The sequence below is a fragment of the Haliotis rufescens genome, unplaced genomic scaffold (genome assembly GCF_023055435.1).
Source record: "Haliotis rufescens isolate VD_foot unplaced genomic scaffold, xgHalRufe1.0.p SCAF_13, whole genome shotgun sequence".
NCBI classification, from domain to species: domain Eukaryota; kingdom Metazoa; phylum Mollusca; class Gastropoda; order Lepetellida; family Haliotidae; genus Haliotis; species Haliotis rufescens.
The window spans coordinates 30,311,599-30,332,305 of record NW_025963813.1 but is presented as its reverse complement, the minus strand read 5'-3'; the positions used below and the strand labels follow the sequence as shown (position 1 = coordinate 30,332,305).

The window sequence follows — 20,707 nt, the reverse complement described above, 5'->3', positions numbered from 1 at the left end:
TGACATGCATTATATGTTTCCTTTGTCTATCATGAAACATGCATTCTTGGGCTAAATCCCACATTCATTATTCCACGGGGCTATAATAGCACTTGCCTGTCCCACAGCCCCTGAACCATGTTATATAGGTTTTTGCTCTGCCCTTACTGTAATGCTAAAGCCCTAAATGAAGCAAGTCTAGATTGTCCACAGGTTCCAATTCTCCCATCTCACTGGGGCTCCTTTTAAATTTCAATAGAGTTGTTTAGATAAATATTTAAGCAATTGAGTTTTTACTCTAGGCTTTCTAATTTCATTGGGTCATTACATTTTTCATCGGGTAACCAATATTATTTCACTCATCTATTCATCACTCTGTTGGGTTTTTCCCAAACTTAGTGAACATTTTAAGATTTAAAAAAAATATCTAAATAATGTTTTAGATGTATATTACCATGATTACTGTTCTAAATATAGAGGCTTGACTCGGAAAAGTAAATTAGCTCGTAATTGTATTTCGGAAATTAGCTCCTTTGTCATCATGCTGAAAAAGCTTCATTGGGTATTTACGCGAGCTGTTTTTATAATTTTCATTTTTCATTTAATGCAGGTGTTTCTGTATGCAAGTTAATTGAAAGTATTTGAATATTTTGGGGGAGTATTTTACGGAAATACGCTGCTTATCTGTAGCTCTGTTTGTTTCTATCAAAATTATATATTTTCAGAGACTAAGCGTTAGTCTATATTAGTGCTATAAGCCTATGTTAAAGTTAGAGCTGAATGGATGTACTGAAGTCACACGATAAACACTGCAATACTTTGTTCACAGAACGATGAATATCAGAAATCTTTTTGATGTAACAGTGAAAATAAGCCGTTTTTTCTTCTTTTTAAAATATAAAAATTCATTAATATTATTATTATTATACTATTATTATAATTATAAGTGGCAGCTTGATATCTTATGATTTTTATCTTGTATTATTGTTGTTAAGATATAGCAAAGAATGGCTCTGTGTAAACATGAAAATAATTTATAAAACCAATTACAGAAACAAATAATATTATTCATAACTATGAAATACATGTATTCCCTATTTCTTGTATTTTGTGTGTAAAAAGCAATATTTTCTATTCAGTAAAACCAGTAGAAAAAAGGCTGATGAGGACAATATCTTTCTTTCTGAATTCAATTGTTTTAAAACAAACAATGATATCAATTTCAATTAATGTCAATCTTGTAAGCCTCTGCCAAAAATGTGGCACATTTGATGATCCACTTTGCTCATTAATTGATTCATTAAGCAAATTACAAATGAAGCACGAAATCTCGTTAAGATAAATTGAACATTCTGACCTAGTCAGGACATTATCCACACACTAGATACTAGACTCATTTACTGTTACAACAGCATGTCACCTAACTACACTAATTACAAAACAGGGACAGGTAATTACTGACAGGTAGGTCCGACGAAATAATTACACAAATTACCAAACAATGACAGGTAATTACCGACAGGTAGGTCTGATGAAATAGAGGATGGTGTTTTTTAAAGTGACCTTCATTGACCTTACTAATTATCCGAAGTCAGTAGGTGCAATGTATGGCAATATAGTGAGAGAGTATTGTTTTAAGGTGCTATTAGTAACATGCCAGCTATATCACTGCAGGGGACACCAGAAATGGGCTTCACACATTGTACCCATATGGGGAATCGAACCCAGGTCTTCAGTGTGACGAGTGAATGCTTTAAACCACTTGGCTACTGGGGCTGGTACGGGTAACTCGGGTACTCGGGTCGGGTGGGTTCTGAGTAGCACCCAGGTACCCACAGGACTACCCAGACCCGTGGTTAGTCATGTGATATATTGTTTAATGACAAAAACTCACTATAGCTCAGTGGTTACACTACAAGTTGCTAATGTTCATATTTCTTTCTGACGATGCACACATTCCTTTTGACTTGTATATGTTTGAGTAAAGATAAAGCTTCAGTAAACTTCAGTGAACGCATGATCTGATTGTGTTGATACATGTATCTAAATAGTTTTAGTCAGGGCTGCAGTAAAACAATTACCAATCAGGCATTTTGTTCCCAACTCTTGAAACTTGCAGTGGATACCCGGGTAGGGTCGGGTAAGAGGGGGTCGGGTACCCAGATAGTAAATGTGGACTCGTCCCAGCCCCATTGGCTACCCCACCGCCCCATGTCAATATAGACAATAATGTTGAAGCAGGCAATATAGACAATAATGTTGAAGCAGGCAATTGAGTACTAACACCTGTACATGAAGAACCTTATACTGTATGAGGGTTACCTGCAAATAATCAATAATTTCAACAATTGTTACCATGGTTACAGTGATGCAGACACTCAAAATGTCTTAAAAATTCTTATTTCATATATGGTTGAAGAGTCACTCATGATCTTTATTTTCCCATGATGCACCACCCTGATTACTTCAGTAATCGATCCCAAACATCTCAACCTTAGTAATTTGGATTTTCACACTCTATGGTGCGCCAAAATATCGCCTTTTACTTCAAAGACTAAGGGAATATATGTCAGCAAAATCTCTGTGTCAGGACTAGGGAGAGTATTCTAGATATATTATGCAAGGAATCAGCTATGACTGATAGTCAAATTGAGCATTGCGTTAATGCTCATGGGGATTGTTTCTAAAATAGTTAGTAATCACAAATAGCTTTGTGTGTGGAACATGTCAGCGCCAAGAAAAATAATTGAATGTTTTCCAGCAAATAATACAAGGCCAAAAATCAAATAGAGGACACATGTTCCTGTAATGCATGAATCCTCTTGACAATTCTCGGAATCTGCGCAGACATGGAGAATTTGCCTTGAAATGGAAGGACACAGGTACTAACATAATTAACCTTGCCCTTGCAAAGCACTATTGCACAATGAATGGAAGTGTGTGCAGCAATCTGATTGGTCGAAAATCGTTAAATGAGATTGGATCGAAGAACTCTTTTACTGCGTCAAATGTTTTGACGGTATGCCATGGACCAACTAAATAACAATCGACTAAACATACAGGTTCATAACATGATGCATAAACACAATTCAGCGTGCTATAATACAACCTTCAGGTTCACACAGATTACAAAACACACAGCTTTCTCAAAACTACGTAAACTTCTGAGTCAGTATAATCAGCCTAATGTTTTTTGCACTGGGTCTTAAAATAATAAGAAATCAATAAAAACAATCTGGGAAAAAGCTGATTAATTATTTTAAATGGGTAATCCTATTTCAAAATAATATCTCTTAATACAAATTCAACAAGCTGTTGTGATATACTAATAAAGAAGATTTATGTAAAGTCAAATATAAAGGTTTTGAAAACTCATTGTTTCATATCCATAAAAATAAGATATACAACCAAGGAAAGTTAAGGACCACCCGATACTTTCATATTACTAAAGTATATATGGCATTTGAGAAGCATTCTGTATTCTCAATGCCCCAAATACTTGCTTCCGATATCCTCCTCTGCACAAATCCTGGACCAAACGTTTCCGGTTTAGCTTTTCGGAGATTAGCTCGTATTTTTGCAAGCTCATCAGAAGGGCCATTGTCACTTGCTTTCTCATCCTTATCCTTCTCAGTGGCATCGACGGATTGCAGCTCCTCCTTGCTTGCCATTGTGGGACTTACGACAATCTGTCACAACTCCTTCAAACATGGAAATCTCTAACTACTAAAGACCAGTCATCACACAAGCAGTATGTCCATACCCAACCAAAAGCAGTTGTTGGCAAGTGGTATGTTCAGACAAGATGTATCTGGAAAAAAGTCTAAAGTTGAGATTGATGTGTTTGCCAACATAAAAGATCCAGTTGATTGTTGTCAGCAAGTAGTATTTCCAAGCATCAGGAAAGAAGGTTTTGCTTCAAGAACGATCCATCCATTCAACAAAATACTGTAGCATTTCCAATATTTGTATTTTCCAACGTTTGCAAGAAAGACATATATTGTATTTTTGGTATAAAAAATATTACCCTTGTCAAAAAACAGTTCAGTACATAACTGATCCTTGTCTCTGATTAAGAGGTTACAATCTGAGCGTCTCCGAAGACGTTAACAAGTAGCACGACAGAACGTAACTTGACTCAAGGTCAACAATCCCTATCTTCCAACTAATCCCGATCCAGCATTCATGGCTTGTATGTTCCCCATGTATCAATACTCCACACAAATCAGTCACATGTAATCCTAGTATATTTGGTCACACAGAAATTCTCACACCTTTAATCCAACATGAACGCTCAGCAAGAAATACGGTTCAGCTTGGACCACACTTCAACCATATCCAAGCACAATCACATTCACAGTGGCAAGTTTCTTTGACGGTTCGCTGTGGAAATTCCACGGCAGTTATTTCTATTGTTTATATAGGTGTGAAACCTGTTGAGGACTGGTATATTTCATTAAGCAAGTGTATTTCCACACACCAGATGTGTATGCCAATCCAAACCAGGAATAAAAAGACTTAAATACAAACGAAAGTATCCGAAAGTGACACTGGAGAAGGATAAGAAGCCATTGCTTAAGCTGTGTTGTCACGCCTTGGCACGAACTCTAAGGCGGTGTTAAATCCTAGTCTTCGTCTTTGACAGTACTCGAGCTAGGCAGAGGTGACTGAGGCTGATCAGGAGTGCTTACTTGCTTTGTCTCAGGTGACAGTCGGAAAATGTTTGACATCGACCCCTCTCAATCAGCCATCGAAATGATTTGCGGCTTCACCATGGGGTGAATACGACTTATAACAGCCTCTTGTTTCTCTCGTCATGCTGTGCAAATAACACAACAACGCCAGCCAGGCGATATAGACAATAGCTACCACTTAACACGACTGGTTCATGAGTTTCAGATGGTGATAAGCTTCACTAAATTTCAATAACCAATCACATGAAACCATATCGGTTTGCAGCGTTTTGATCAGTGACTTGTCTGCACTACGGGAGCATTGGAGATTACCGAACATTTGACCCAAACTCATTTGTTAGCTTTATGCTAATCAGCATGGTTTTTTGACATAGTTAAAAGATTACAACCAACTCTGACAAAGAAACACAGAAGATCGGCTTACTGTACAAGGTGTTCAAAAGAACACAGAGCCAACTGTGACAATCACTTCCAGCTCAGAGAGTTTACATGACAGCATTGAGCTTTTGCGATAATTTACCTTTTATTTCTTCAAAATGTAAATTGTTGCTTATGATTGTATGTCAACATAAAACAGCTTTGCCTGAATATCATAATCACTCTTGTATAATCAATCATCTGCACCTTTCTGTGGTGTAGATTTGCTGACATATGCATTTATTCAGGATTACTTTCTGTACAACTGGTAATAAGTCTAACAAATGTTATATTTGGGATAACACTTTCTTAGCAAAGTACAGATTCTCGTACCTTTTTTGGGTTGAGGCCCGTCTGGGATTCGAAACCCACACTTGCCAGAGTGAGGCACCTAATCACCAGCACACAAAGTCAGCGATCTAACCCACTCAGCCACCGAGGCTTCCACAAAAATGAAAGTCCGACCACTGGTAGTCAAGATCACATACTTTGAGTACCCCTCTGACAAGTGTAATATTTAGTTGGTTGGTTTGTTGTTTAACGCCGCACTCAGCAATTTTCCAGCTATATGACGGCGGTCTGTAAATAATCAAGTCTGGACCAGACAATCCAGTGATTAATATCATGAGCATCGATCCACGCAATTTGGATCGATGACATGCATCAACCAAGTCAGCGAGCCTGACCACCCGATCCTGTTAGTCGCCTTTTACTACAAGCATAGTCAACTTTTACGGCAAGCATGGGTTGCTGAAGACCTATTCTACCCCGTAATCTTCACAGGTCGACAAGTGTAATAAGTCAATGTGAATAGGGTTAACTAGACAAATGTTATTCTTAGCATACTTTAGATTCAAGTCTCCTGCAGATTAAACTGTTGCAAACAGTGAAAACAAGTTCTTATTCTGTGTGTAACTTGCTTTAAAATGAGGATGGAACTTCTCTCTTTAACTGATGGAGTTTGCCTCTCACATATTATGAGTGAGTGGGCATGGTTTAACACCACTTTTAGCAATATACTAGCAAATGGGCTTAACATTGGTTTGGTTGGATGGTTTGTTGTTTAACACCGCACTCAGCAACAGTCAAGCTATATGACTGCGGTCTGTAAATAATCGAGTCTGGACCAGACAATCCAGTGATTAATATCATGAGCATCGATCCACGCAATTGGGATCGATGACATGTATCAACCAAGTCAGCGGGCCTGACCACCCGATCCCGTTAGTCGCCTTTTACGACAAGCATAGCCGCACTTTGGCAAGCATGGGTTGCTGAAGACCTATTCTACCCCGGAATCTTCGTGGGAGTCGCTTAACACATTGTATCTATGTGGAGAATTGAACACATCCTTAGCGTGCCATCCAAACGCTTTAATCATTCATAATAGGCTATTAATGTAGGATACACTATGCATTGTAATTTTTTGTGAGAGAAACATTGTTTGTTTACAGGCAGAAAATAACAGATTTTGTAAGAGACCAAACGTAGCATTGTCCACTATGGCTGGAGTTACTCTGCTCATGATGGCTGAAGAACATCACAAATTAAAACACTTACCACAAAATGAAAACTGTCTGTTATGCAGCGGAAGGAGACGTTCATGTGTCTGTCTACCTTTCGTCCTTCTAACTCCACTTGAAATTATACGATTTATGAACATGATGATTCTCTTATGATGACATAGATGGGGAACTTAACGTGAATCTCTTATTGAATAGATGAAAATTAAAGAAGAAATGGTAGGTACATGACCACAAATGTAGAAATGAACCACTAACTATAGTACACACTTTACATTTATAAGGACCACGGATATTGGTCCACGTCATTTCTACAAAGACCACGAATATTGGTCCACATCATTTCTACAAAGACCACGAATATTGGTCCATGTTATTTCTACAAAGACGAACATTAAAGTGTGTCTTGCTCCATCGAATGAAAAGCCTACACTGATTATTTCAATGCATCAAGTGAGTGAGTGAGTGAGTTGGGTTTAACGCCGCTTTTAACAGTATTCCACTTATATCGCGGTGTGTCAGCTTAATGTGGGAGGAAAGCCCGAAGTGATGCAGGTCTCAGACGTTTACCACTTCGGTGAAACCCACGAGTGTATGGTGCTGACAAACCTAGAAACATAATTGGGGCGAACCGGGATTCGAACCCACAATCATAGGTTTCTGGCGTGCCCAAGTGACGCAACTCTGCACAGCGAATCGTGGCGCCTTAGATGACTGGGTCACCTGGCCCCCCTCAATGCATCAAGAGTAGAGTCCAGTTGCAGCACGAATGCCACAATCATGTGACTTTTTATTTTTAATTGTTAATGTTACATGAACCGAAACAATGTTTGTTTTTATTACCTCCCCTCAACACTGTCACTTTTTCACCAAGGGCAGGACAAACATGAATAGGGTCAGGGGAGATAACTTGATGCCGCCAAAAATATCCATCAATTTGGGAAATTCAAACGTTGGCAAGTTGAGTGGAAAGAATAAAATAACATTCAGACAGACATCCTGAATATCAAAATGAAATTTTTCCTGACATTCAATCACAATCCTCGAGTCAATATCACAACACAGTACACATTTCTTGGTTTCTAGGACAGTAGCTTTATACTCAAGATAACTAGCTGCCAGGCAAACACTAGCTATCTGTATACACTGACAGGGCGATAATACTGACAGTAATATACATTAATATCCCACTCCAATGAGATACAAGGAGGGTGAAATAGATCCCCAGTAGGGACAAGTTAGGTTAGGATCTGCCAATTGGCACGAAGTGGAAGAGAGCAGACACGAGGGAGCTGGGTGCAGACAAGTCATATCTCATAGCTGGGATCATCTTCCCGAGGCAAGGGAGTTAACTGACTGTAAAACTCCAGTTTCAACCCTTGCCGAACTAGGCTGGAATAATGGAGTTCTATTTTGGTTGGACTAACGTGTCCATGCATAGTCCAATTAAAATCGTGTAACAAAATCAACATCTGGTTTGTAAACTGCTGTCCAGATTTCGGTTGATTGCAGGATTTGCAAAGGATGTGTACCGCCAACTTGGCGGCATCAGATTTTTTCTAAATCCTTTCATGTTTGTGATCAAGGTGCCAAAGTGATTTGATGCAAAGCATGTGTACCGCCAACTCGGCGGCATCAGCTATTTTCGAAATCTTTTCATGTTTATGATCAAGGTGCCTAAGTGATTTGATGTACTTTGTGAAGTAAGACCCGTTTTATCACAATATAGATTTTGATTATTGATCAGATCATCTTGACTGGGTTATGCCACTCAGACACAGCCGACCAGCCCTTGTTTTATGACCTTAATGATGAGTGCCAGGCAGGGTAACAACAACAAAAAATCTTCAATGTCATTTGGTGTGACTCTGCTAAGAATCGAACCCTCGACCTTCCGCTCTCCAGACAGCCTCTCTATGTATTTGAACACGGCCTTTAGCGTGACACTAAAATGCTTTAACCATTACATAAAGTACCATCTAGACATTAAATCGCATCTTACAGACCACAAATGAGATATTAGAAATTTTTTCTCATTTATCCATATTTTCACTCAGACAAATAACATAAGAAGAAATCTATGTGTGTTTTATTACAATTAATAACAATAATTCTCATCAAGTTCTCTTGATTCTTTCCTGGATGGGATGATAATAGATTTAATGGCCATACCATTATGATGGCTCCCTGTTATAAAATCCTCATTACATTCTGAAGGATAAAGCACAGCATTATTCGGTAACTGCTTTTACTTTTTACTTTGGAAAATATAAGGCTACAAAAAATAATAGTCTTGGTTCTGAGGCACTACTCGCATCATCATAAAGTTCGCCGCATGTTTTGTTTTCAATTTCAATTGAAAAAAAACCCTGAAAAAATCCTCCGATGTTTCAAGTCCAAAGGTAGTCAAATACTGTATTCCTGTATTTTACTCATCAAGGAATACATTAATGTGGGGAGGCCCTTTCCCGTTGATTGTACACAACTGTTTATTTGGTTACACAACTGTTTTTTTGGTTACACAACTGTTTATTTGGTTACACAACTGTTTTTTGGTTACACAACTGTTTTTTTTTGTTACATACTAGTTTGAAACCCCCTGCCCCTCTCCTCAAAAGCCATTGCCTGAGAACCAATTCTTTCATTTTTTAAGATAATTACAAGGATACTCACTGAGAAGATCAAAGAAATAGAGACTATAGAAGTGCTACATGTATTCAACTACTTTCAATTTGAGAATGAAACTTCAAACGAATAAGCATTCTTCACTGACACAGGTGATTAAATTTATAAGGTTCTTTCTCAAGTTCCATAACCTGAATCATTAATAATAAATATATCTACTGTCAGAGAGCACGTGTCAGGCCAACTGAATCAAATGCCCTCCCCCAGTCTTTCAAGTCCATCGCAAGCAAACATGTACTATTTTCCTAAGGACACTGACAACTTCAACTTAATGTGTAATAAATGGGATCATAAACTCGACAGGAAAGTCAATGTCAAACCGAGATGTATTTTTTATGAATGTTTAATGATGATAGGTGCTGCTTCAGCTACCAAGTCATCGGAGCATTGTATACATTGTACAAGCATCGGTGTCTATAGACCAATATGAGGGAAATAACGGCCGTATGTCATGGGGGTTGTTAGAGACAATACACCACCATCAGTCATAACAATAGACCACATCTCCTGGGGATGGTGAAGACAATAGTCAAGATTTACATTGTTGACATTTGATGCAATTTAAGGATGGGTGTCAAGGGAGATAACTTTAGACGCTCCTCTAATGAGGATGCAAGACTATGGGGTAGGAAAAGACTCATGACTCAATACACCCTTGATTAATGAAGATGTTTGACTACAAGGTTAGATAACTTTATACACCCCTGAATAGTGAAGGTGTTTGACAAGAGCCTCCCCAGCATGTGACAACTACATTACTATCATGTTTTATGACTTCCGTGAAGATCCGGGTACAATAGGTCTTCAGCAACCCATGCTTGCTGTAAAAGGCGACTATGCTTGTCGTAAGAGGCGACTAACGGGATCAGATGGTCAGGCTCGCTGACTTGCTTGATGCACGTCATCCTAATTTTGAGATTGATGCTCATGATGTCAATCACTGGATTGTCTGTCCAGACTTGATTATTTACAGATTATTTACATCTATTTATAGATGGAATATTGCTGAGTGCAGTGTTAAAAAAAAAAGGCAAACAAACATGGCTTAAGACTGATTTACTATTTCACAGATGAAGTTTCGCTTGTGTGTTTAATCAGATTGGTTCGAAATTGCAGAAAAAGCACCCACCTTCCTCCTTACATTCTCACCAAACTAATTAAGTTAAAATAAATTAACATTCAAAAAGAAACAGAAATTCAAAATAACAACAACAAAAATTTAGCTGGAAGAAGTGTATTCGGTGTCATAACAGTCATCACTTGTTTGTAAAAATAACAGGAAGTCGGTTGTTGCGAGTTATACTCCATGCATGGTTGCAAGACACCTAGCACAGTGGGGAGCTGTGACTGGTGGCAGTGATAGTACAGGGAGCGCTGTCTGCGAACAGGCTATTACTGTGAGGAGCTTGGATGTCGGAGTATGAGGGGAGATAATTATGTGACCTTCAATTTAAGAGTGACATTAATTAAAATTGGGGTACATGAAAGTCATTTCTAATAAGTTGCACCTTTATTTGCCAATTATTTTCTCATTTCATCTGTCATGCAAAGACATTTATAATCAATTCTTGGGTACATCGGAGAGATCAGAGCTCCCCAAATAATTCTTGTCCAAAACTATTACTGTAAATCGTGAAATTAATGCGTCTCCAAAAGAATGCGAACGCTGGTCCCTAGCCAAAAATGTGACTCAATTTAATTCGCATTTAATTCACGCTCGCGTTAATTTCAAGATTTACAGTATATCCCTGTTAAGCATTCAATCTGGAAGCCATTTTGATTAATGAGACAAATTCTACATTTGGCACCATATTCTATTTGAAGTTACATCATGGTGATACCTCTTGATTACCTCTTTGATGTTTTTATAAAGACGATAATGTTTATTTTCAAGTTTGATTAAAAAATAACAGGGAGCCTGATTTTTAAATAACATGGCTTCTCATGTAATGGATTTGTATCTTAAAAATTGGTTTGGTTAGTGTAGAAAACATACTCATAACTGTGAAGACGGATTGCTCCTCAGGAATAAAAAAACTTTAAGGCATTTTTGGCTCGGGGCCAGTGGTCGCATTCTTTTGGAGAACATTAATTTCACGATTTACAGTATTTATGACACGGCTCCTCAAGTAATGGATTTGTCTCTTAAATATTGGTTTGGTAAGTTTAGAAAACATATTCTGGAGACTGATTGCTCCTCAAATAAATTAAACTTTAAGGTCTGTTGTTTCATATATTACTCAACAAAAGTTAAGGACTATATTAATACGAAAGAAAAGTAATATGAAGGTGGTTCTTAACGTTTTAGAAGTTTAGTAGTATAGAATACGTACAATCTGTGAAACTAACAGCAAACAAATCAAGAATTTCACAACACTAACATCAAGATTAAATCACTCATTTCATCCCTGTATGATCATGATTCATATAAGTATACCGTAATTAACAGAATGTAAGCCCATTGAGTATAAGTAAATTCTTCCTCTCCTGCAAGTCAATAAGTTATGCAAGTATGGTCTGTGAAAGCTTGAATCAATCCCTCCCCATTACTCCCAATGAAAGCAACTAGCTACCGATGTGAAGAGAGCACACAAGTCTACACTGTGTGACTGTAACACATGGCTCACATATTTACACAGGTACTCCGTTCACCCATGGGACCAAAGAAAAGAAAAAGGTCCGGCAATTCACTACACACTGTAGTACATCGTCCGACAAATGTTGACTCTTCATAGCTACTGACCAAGACATACAGAAGTCAAGTCGTGAATAAATACCTCAAGTCGTAAGTCAAACAACAGATGGAATAGAATCCAGGTGTCCGTGGATTTGAGTACATTGACATGAACGAACACCAGAATACTGGGCGCTTGTGTGGCCATTTGTAATGTAACAATATAGACATTTATCAAACACCTGGTCTGTATAGGCTATAGATGTTTAGCTATTGACAATAGAAGCATTTAACCCCAAGTTTGTCTTGAAAGATGAAACAATGTTGGCATTTATATACATGATATAGAATCTTGTCGAAAATGTGATTGTGGATATTTGGCTATGGGATACAATATATGCATTGAACAATTACTTGGTCTATATGCTAGTGATCATTGTATCCAGCTGTTGACATACTAACAAATTGTCTTGAAAGATGAAATAATATAGAGATTTATCAAACACCTGGTGGATTGTGGACATTTGGCTATGGGATATGATATAAGCATTTAACAATTACCTGGGATATTTGCCAGTGATCATTGTATCCATTTGTCACAATGAAGTCATTTAACACTAAAGTTGACAAGATGAAACAATATAGACATTTATCAAGCACCTGGGTGCCGTTGTACAAAACAACCTTAGCAATACGACTGACGTAAGTCTTTGACAAGGCATGGGAGTTACGATCACCTCAGGCTAAGATCGCTTTCTACAATGGCACCCTGGTCCATAGACTGGTTTCATACAAGTCACTTAGAAACAGTTTGGTTGTCCTACAAACTCACATTTTATGATACATTTCAATCTCACGTCATGACCATCCTCATTACACAGGGGTAATGTTTGTCACGTGGCGCCACAATTGCAACATATACACTGACATAGATCAACACTTTAAATGGACATCGTATAATTGAGCAGAGTCTCACTTGTTTGTTTGTTGTTTAACGCTGCACTCGGCTAAATTCATACTATATGACGGCGGTATGTAAATATATCGGGTCTGGACTAGACAATCCAGTGATTAACATCATGAGCATCGATCCATGTAAGTGGGATATGATGAGTCATCGAGCCTGACCACCCGATCCCGTTATTCACCACTTACGACAAGCATAGTCGCCTTTTACAACAAGCATGGGTTGCTGAAGACCTATTCTACCCCGGATTTTCACAGGAGTTGGAATTGGTCCCTACCAACCTACACTGGTGACTTAACAGTGCTGGTGGTGAGACAGCATCCCCACCCGTGAAGATCCAGGGTAGAATAGGTCTCAAGCAACCCATGCTTGCCGTAAAGACGACTATGCGTGTCATAAGAAGTGACTAACAGGATCGGGTGGTCAGGCTCCCTGACTTGGTTGATGCATGTCATCGTTCCCCGACAGCAGGGATCGTTGCTCCTGATATTGATCAATGGATTGTCTAGTCCAGACTCGATTATTTACAGGCCGCTGTAATAGCTAGACTATATGATTGTTGAGTACAGCTTTATTTTTTAAAAGAGATTTAAGAGCCGAACCAACCACTAAAGGAATATCTGGGATATGTAATTTGTTTCAGGGAAACATGTTGACCGTGAGTATGTTTACGGTACTTCAAGCGTCCCCTGCAAAGCTATCGATTACACAAGCCACCATTGCTTAACATGGAGAGACTGTAGGTATGCCGGTGTACTAGACTCAGAGGCAAGCCAGGCATAACCTCTGTTGCAAAGCATTGAACTCACCATTCAACACAATTATTGTTACAATTTGATTATCGGCCACAAGATCAATAAAAAATCAATTATATTTTAAATCTAAATTTTCTGTTTGATAAAATAAAAATACTAGTCAAAAACTAATTTTGGTTATTCTGATGTCATAAACTTGTAATATTATTAATATAATATGAGTAATCATACAATTCTAACCCTTCTAAGGAATGCAATGCTAAAGACTAGTGAAAGTTTAGATGAAGTGATATGGTTATCGTGAAATCTAACCTAAATAACTGCTATAAACTACATTCCACTAAGTTGTTAGGAGAACACCATTACTGAACCAAAGGATCTCTTGTTGTGCTTGTTGGGCTCAGATTTCACTCACACACATACACCAACAATGCCTAATTCAATGTGAATCTTTAAAAATATGTCTTCCATATTCTACATTAGTGCAGCGATATGAAAGTTATACACTAGATATACTGATACACTTGATCTGCACAGTTAAGAGAAAGGGCTTGTCTTAAAGATTAGAGGTACCAGTATTACCAGTTTCCCGGTATACCACAATCTTAATACGAATGAAAACATACCACAATATTTTTGGAAAATACCAGTATATTGTATTTTTCAAAATCATGCATACTTTCATCTTGTTTATATAAGTGAGAAGTTGAACTAAAATGATGAAATTAGCAACTGATTCCTATGATCGAAAAAGCGAAACTATTTGTGACCAAGTAAGGATAAGAATTTATGGACGAACAACTTTTTTATTACAATTAAGAGCGAGGTTTTGGTGTAGGTTCTAACACCGTTATCAAGCAAGTGATCACGGTGTTAGAACCTACACCAAAACGTCACTCTTAATTGTAATAAAGAAGTTGTTCATCCATACATTCTTATCCTTACTTAGTACTCCAACTTCTAAATGCCTATCAAAGAAGTTATTTGCGACCAGCTTCCTGTATATAATGTCTATTATGCATGCTTTGTGACAGGGGTCCGGAAAATTTAAAATCCCAATCGGACATTTGCATTTAGGCCATGCCCCCTTCAAATAGCGTATTTTCGTACGACTTTTCACACACATTACAAGTTGTTACGTACAGTGTTCCCTCGTTATTGAGCGCATCGGTTATAGCGCGTGGTAAAGCATAGCTCCCAAAATTTACTAACATTTTTAGTAAACTCAATGACACGATATTTTCCCCTATCTGTGACCATGGCAACATCCAATGAAATAGTAGACAGCTACGATCTTGTCAAAAGCGTGCAGGGGAAGTCCTACGTGTTGGTCCATTAATATTCAGGTTCATAACAATACTACAGATGAAAGGATGCATGTAATATATTGTGATACATATCACAATACATGAATCATTATTGCAACAAATTGCAAATAAAAAAGTCAGGCCAATCCATATCACTAATTAAGATACACACACAAGAGACACACGTCCATTTCAAACTATTTGAGCCAATTATTTTTACAAAAAGAAACAAAAATAAGTTTTTTAATACAGACAGGAAAGAACCTCACCCAATTACCATTGTGCATTTATTCTCTTCTGCTAATTCTGATATTTTTTCATTCAAAAAGAAGATTATATGAACATGATAAAGCAGTTCTATCTAGTTCTAACACACCTGTATTAGTGCTGTTTCTGCTACTCTAGTGTATATGTTATAATAATAGTGTTGTCTATAGCTTAGCTGTGTACATGGTATATAGTGTTGTCTATAATTCAACTTACATAATCTAGGGCTCCGTTTCGGACAAACAATGTCCGCGTCTGAATGAGGCAAGGAGATTTCATTATTATATACATAGTATCAGTGACATTGTGATAGCTATGACATGGTTGTAGCAATGACATCACAGTAGCTATGACATCATATTAGCAATGGCATCACAGTAGCTATAACAAAATAGCAATGACATCAGAATAGCATTGACATCATAGTAGCAATGACATCACAGTAGCTATGACATATTAGCCATGGCATCACAGTAGCTATAACAAAATAGCAATGACATCATAGTAGCAATGACATCACAGTAGCTATGACATGGTTGTAGCAATGACATCACGACAGCTATGAAATCACAGTAACAATGACATCACAATAGCTAAGGACAACACAGTAGCAATGACATCACAATAGCTATGACATCATAGTACAATGACATCCCAGTAGCTAACACTTCATAGTAGCAGAGGCATCACACTGGTAATGGAAGCCCAGCAGGTATCATGTCACAGTAGCAATAACATCAAAGTAGCAACGACATGAAAGTAGCGACGTCATGATGATAACTGTTGCATTGGCTTTTAACAGCAGTGACATCATATTAGTAGCATTGTCACAACAGCAATGCCATCACAGTGGCAATGACATCATGACAAGAGAGAGGGGCTGGTGCAGGACTATGAGAGAGAAGGCGGAACAGCGGAAGAGGGGGAGGGGGGGGGGAGGGGGTTGGAGGGGGGTTGAGTGACGAAAGGGAAGATGCTTATGTTGACAACAGAGAAAATTTTCAGTTTTCAAGACGTAATAAATTCAATTCTCTGACGTTGTTGAAAGTAGGAGCTCATCAATTAAAACATTTTTATTACAATTTTTCCGGACAGCCAGTGTATTTCAACAATTTTTTCAAATTTGTATTTGAATACCCTTTTCAAAATCCCAGCCAGACACAGTTATCAAATGGTTGGTCCCCCATGTGATCAAGTGGGTGTCTGTGCTTCACCTGTACAGGTAGCCGTTTCACTGTTACGGTTCAACAGCCTTCTAATGGGTCTGTCTCTCGAGGATCCCACCCACTTCATGTTCCCAATTCTCAGAAAATGACGCCAGTATAAAAATGTTATACCTCAAGAACAAGTTGAAACTTGAAATAAGCACTGATCACAAAAAAAATAGTAATAAAACAAAACCAAAGTCAATTACATTTTTGTCATCCAATAATCAATATGTGAAGATTAGTCGCATGAAATCTTATCAAGCATTACACCATACATCGGGGTGATTATGGCCCCACCAGTGGCAACAATGATCTCATGTTCCCCCGAAGACATTCATCATGTTGGACAATTTAAACCTGTGAAACGTGACGTGCGAAACAAGCCTAACCTGACCCGAGTTCTCTGTGAACCAATCCATCCTACTTAGGGCCATGAAAAATTAGTTATTAGACTTTCATCCATTTATTATACATCAGCTGGAGTTCATTATTTTTCAATTAAAAAGAATTTTCAATACTTTTTTTATTATAAATTATTGTACAGATGACATTTGCCTTAACCATGTGTATGAGTATGACTTCAAATAATTCCTCCACCACATTCATACAGGTATCTAAAAACATGTGGTGATCTTATCTTTCCTAGTGGAGGGCACAGTCGTCTAAGGCACCATAATTCGGTGTGCAGAGTTGCGTCCCTTGGGCACGCCAGAAACCTATGATTGTGGATTCAAATCCCGGTTCACCCTGATTATGTTTCTAGGTTTGTCAGCATCATACCCGTGCTCGTGGGTTTCACTTAAGTGGTACATGTCTCATCTGCATCACTTCGGGCTTTCCTCCCACATTAAGCTGACACGTCGTGATATAACTGGACTACTGTTAAAAGACCTCACTATCTTTCCTAGTCATTTTAAGGTTGTGTTTTGGGGGGGTTGGGGATGGGGGTTGGTGGTTGGGGGTTGGGTCCCATTCTATTGTTTCATTCATTTCCACATGAAGACAGTCCTTAAAACACCTTAAAAAAATATTTCTTAAACATTTCACATGAAAGATTATTGATTTGTGAATTAATCAATGAATACTCCACATCCTTTATTTTTTAATCCTTATTCTTTTCCCTGCAGTCACTCTCATGCAAATCACGGACAGCAAGGTGAAACAAAGCATTTGTAAGTTGGTTGGGGTGGGAGGTTTTGGTAAATATACTACTCAAAAGAAGTAAAGGGCCACCTGATCCTTTCATATTGATATAGTTAATCTTTCATGGGTGTACCTTAACTTCCTTTGAGTAGTATATTTAATCTTATTTCCCCTTATTGAGTGCCACTAAAATAGCTGCAGTCTGATCTTAATCATTCTTTATGATCGTCAATGAATTGAGATTTGTTTCAAAGGGTGCCGATAATGACTGATTCTCATTACAAATTGTCGTTTTGCAAATAACGAAATCATTAGATCGCTAGATTCTCACTGTGTATACAATATGCCTGTCAGCTGTTTCCTCATCTTGCTAAACGTCTAATTCCGATTCCACCAATATAGCCTTCCGACCCTGCTGTGCATTGATTCAAACTGTCATTGGCCATCAGTAATTTGCCGATTAATTATTAAAATGTCTGAAATATCGTCCATGGATCGTTGCATCAGCCCATGGAATCTTCACAGATGACAGAAGTGTTTTCGCTAATTGGAGAGTGGGCATGAAACCGCAGACAGCCAACTTCTCTCAACCAACTATCTAGGTGTGGCTACTGCTACAGTGCTAGTGATGATAATTACTTAATTTGTTGTGCAGAGTTGTGTCCCTTAGATGTGCCATGAAACTGTTTGAATTCAAGACGTTTCACATTTGGTTTGTCAGCTCCGTATCCTTGTTCGTGAATTTCACCAAAACATTTAAGACCGTCATCACTTCGTGTTTTCTTCCAACTAAAACTGACACATGTGATGTAACTGCAACGCTTTTCAAATTGGTGTTACAACTCACTCACTCACCCATTCAGAATTATTCAGTTACTGTATTTTTGCCTTACTTCTCCTCAACTTTCAACAGAGCTCCAGATAACTTTTTGAGCAATTGAGTTTTTACTCTACGGTTTCTATTTTAATTGGGTTATTACATTTTTCATTGGGTAACCAAATTCTCATCTATTCATCACTCTATTTGGGTTTTCCCCAAAATTAAAAAAAAAATGAAATAATGTTTTAGATGTATATAACTGTTCTAAATATATAGGCTAGACACGGAAAGTAAATTAGCTCGTAAGTGTGTTTTGGAAATTAGCTCCTGCTGAAAAAGCTTCATTGGGTATTTATGCGAGCTGTTTTTATACATTTGAGTTTTTCATTTAATGCATGCGTTTCTGTACGCAAGTTAATTTAAAATAATTGTCTCCTTATCTGTAGCTCTGTTTCAAAATACATCACTCCTATGTCATCTGGACCCACTTGAATAAAGCGATCTCAGCACTATGAATGTTGGAAGTCTATTAGAGTACCAGCGTGACGAAAGCTGTAGCCCTAAGGTTGCTATGTGCAAGTAGACCCAGGTAGATATACCGTATATGACCATAGATAACACCGTAGATAAGCAAGAAATCTGTAGGAAGGGGTCGGCTTATGTATGGGTTACACTTTCATCAAACTCTTTTTCTGTTGGTAAAAAAACTACATCTATCCCTTAAAGTGAATGAACAATGCTTACAAACTTTGCCAACGAAAATGTGAAACTTGGGTTTAAACATCACAAGACATGATGTATTTCTTGTTCTGCTAGGCATTGTTTTATATGCAGGGATACAGATTACCGTGTGTTTTGTCTCGTAAACGAACCTGGAAATAGCAATCAGCCATACACACATGGTCTCCCATCTACCGGTGATTACGTTTAAACATACCCAATAATATACGGTAGATCCTAAAATATCCCTATGTACTACTTTTCAGGAGTCTCTGGGTTAGAATAGGGCCCCAGCAACCCATGCCGGTCATAAGAGTGGCCAGGCTTGGTGTCTTGACTGATGCCGTGACCTTGTGCCCAGATGGTGTAGATCGTTACGCACAACACTGAGAACTGGACTGTCTGGTCCACTAGGGCTTGGACGGGTAACTCGGGAACTCGGGTCGGGTGGGTCCGGAGTAGGACCCGGGTACCCACATGACTACCCGGCCCCGTGGTTAGTCACGTTACATACTCTTTAATGCCATTAACAATAAAACTCAATGGTTACACTACAAGTATAGCTAATGTTCACATTTCTTTCTCACTATGCAGGCATTTGTTCTGACTTTTATATGTTCGACTAAGGATAAAGTGTCTGTCAACTGCAGAGTATACATGATCAGATTGTTTTATACGTGTATCTAAATAGTTCTTGCCAGGGCTGCGGGAAAACAATTCCCATTCGGACATTTTGTACCCAACTCTTGAGACCTGTAGTGGGTATCCGGGTAGGGCCTGATAATAGGGTGTAGGGTACCCGGGTAGTAAATTTGGACTCATCCCAGCCCTATGGTCCATACTTAATTATTTACAGGCCGACATCATACAGCTCCAATATTGCTGAGTGAAGGGCAAAACAAATAAAATATATCACTTTCTGCTCTAACTTACTGATGGCATATGTTAAAATCTCTCTTACCCGTTCACTGAGAGCGTTGTATTTGATGCCAAGCTCATCTCTCTCCGCCCGACTTGCAGATAGGTGATCTTCCAAACGGTTCAGCTCGCTCGAAAGGAGTTGGTTCTCCTCCTGCAACTGCTGAGGGGTCGATGTCGACATGGTGACGTTTGTGTAAGCTAGACTGTCTGTTGCCAAGTTTCGGGTGATTATTTCTCGGATACGAGCTGGGACCTTTCTTGACGAGCTCCCGTCGTCACCCCTCAGTGTGTAGTCCTTGCTGTCACGGAGAACTGAATCTTCTAATTTCTGTCAATGAAACAAAAATACATCAAATATGGACACAGGATTAACCAAGTATTATAACTAATAAAGGAGACAGGCAGATTTGATAAGGTTGTCTCTAGTAACATCGACACTCAACAATAAAAGAAGTATTTTTAGAATATTCATAAGTCACTACCTTGATTATAAATTGAAAATGACAATTTTATCTTTTAAAAAATTAAACAATTTGATTATGATATATCATATTTATTGACATTGTTGATTTTTGCATGAATATTTTTTACTTCTTTCCCAGGTTATTTACAATAACAATAAACATG

The 20,707-nt window shown here is 38.2% G+C and overlaps 1 protein-coding gene across 9 annotated transcripts in view; it reads right to left on the bottom strand.

Moving 5' to 3' along the window:
• LOC124117797 (rootletin-like) overlaps window positions 1-20,707 on the bottom strand; it is a 121,910-nt gene that overhangs the window by 32,978 nt on the left and 68,225 nt on the right. For 6 of the 9 annotated variants that reach the window (XM_046479808.2, XM_046479809.2, XM_046479816.2 and 3 more), the window contains exons 2-3: window positions 20,121-20,408; window positions 15,485-15,523 (exon numbers count right to left, since the gene is read on the bottom strand). In XM_046479808.2, coding sequence (XP_046335764.2) covers window positions 15,485-15,523; window positions 20,121-20,408 — 327 coding nt within the window. The remainder of the gene's footprint in view (window positions 1-15,484; window positions 15,524-20,120; window positions 20,409-20,707) is intronic. The other 3 variants (XM_046479810.2, XM_046479817.2, XM_046479814.2) reach the window with 1 other exon arrangement.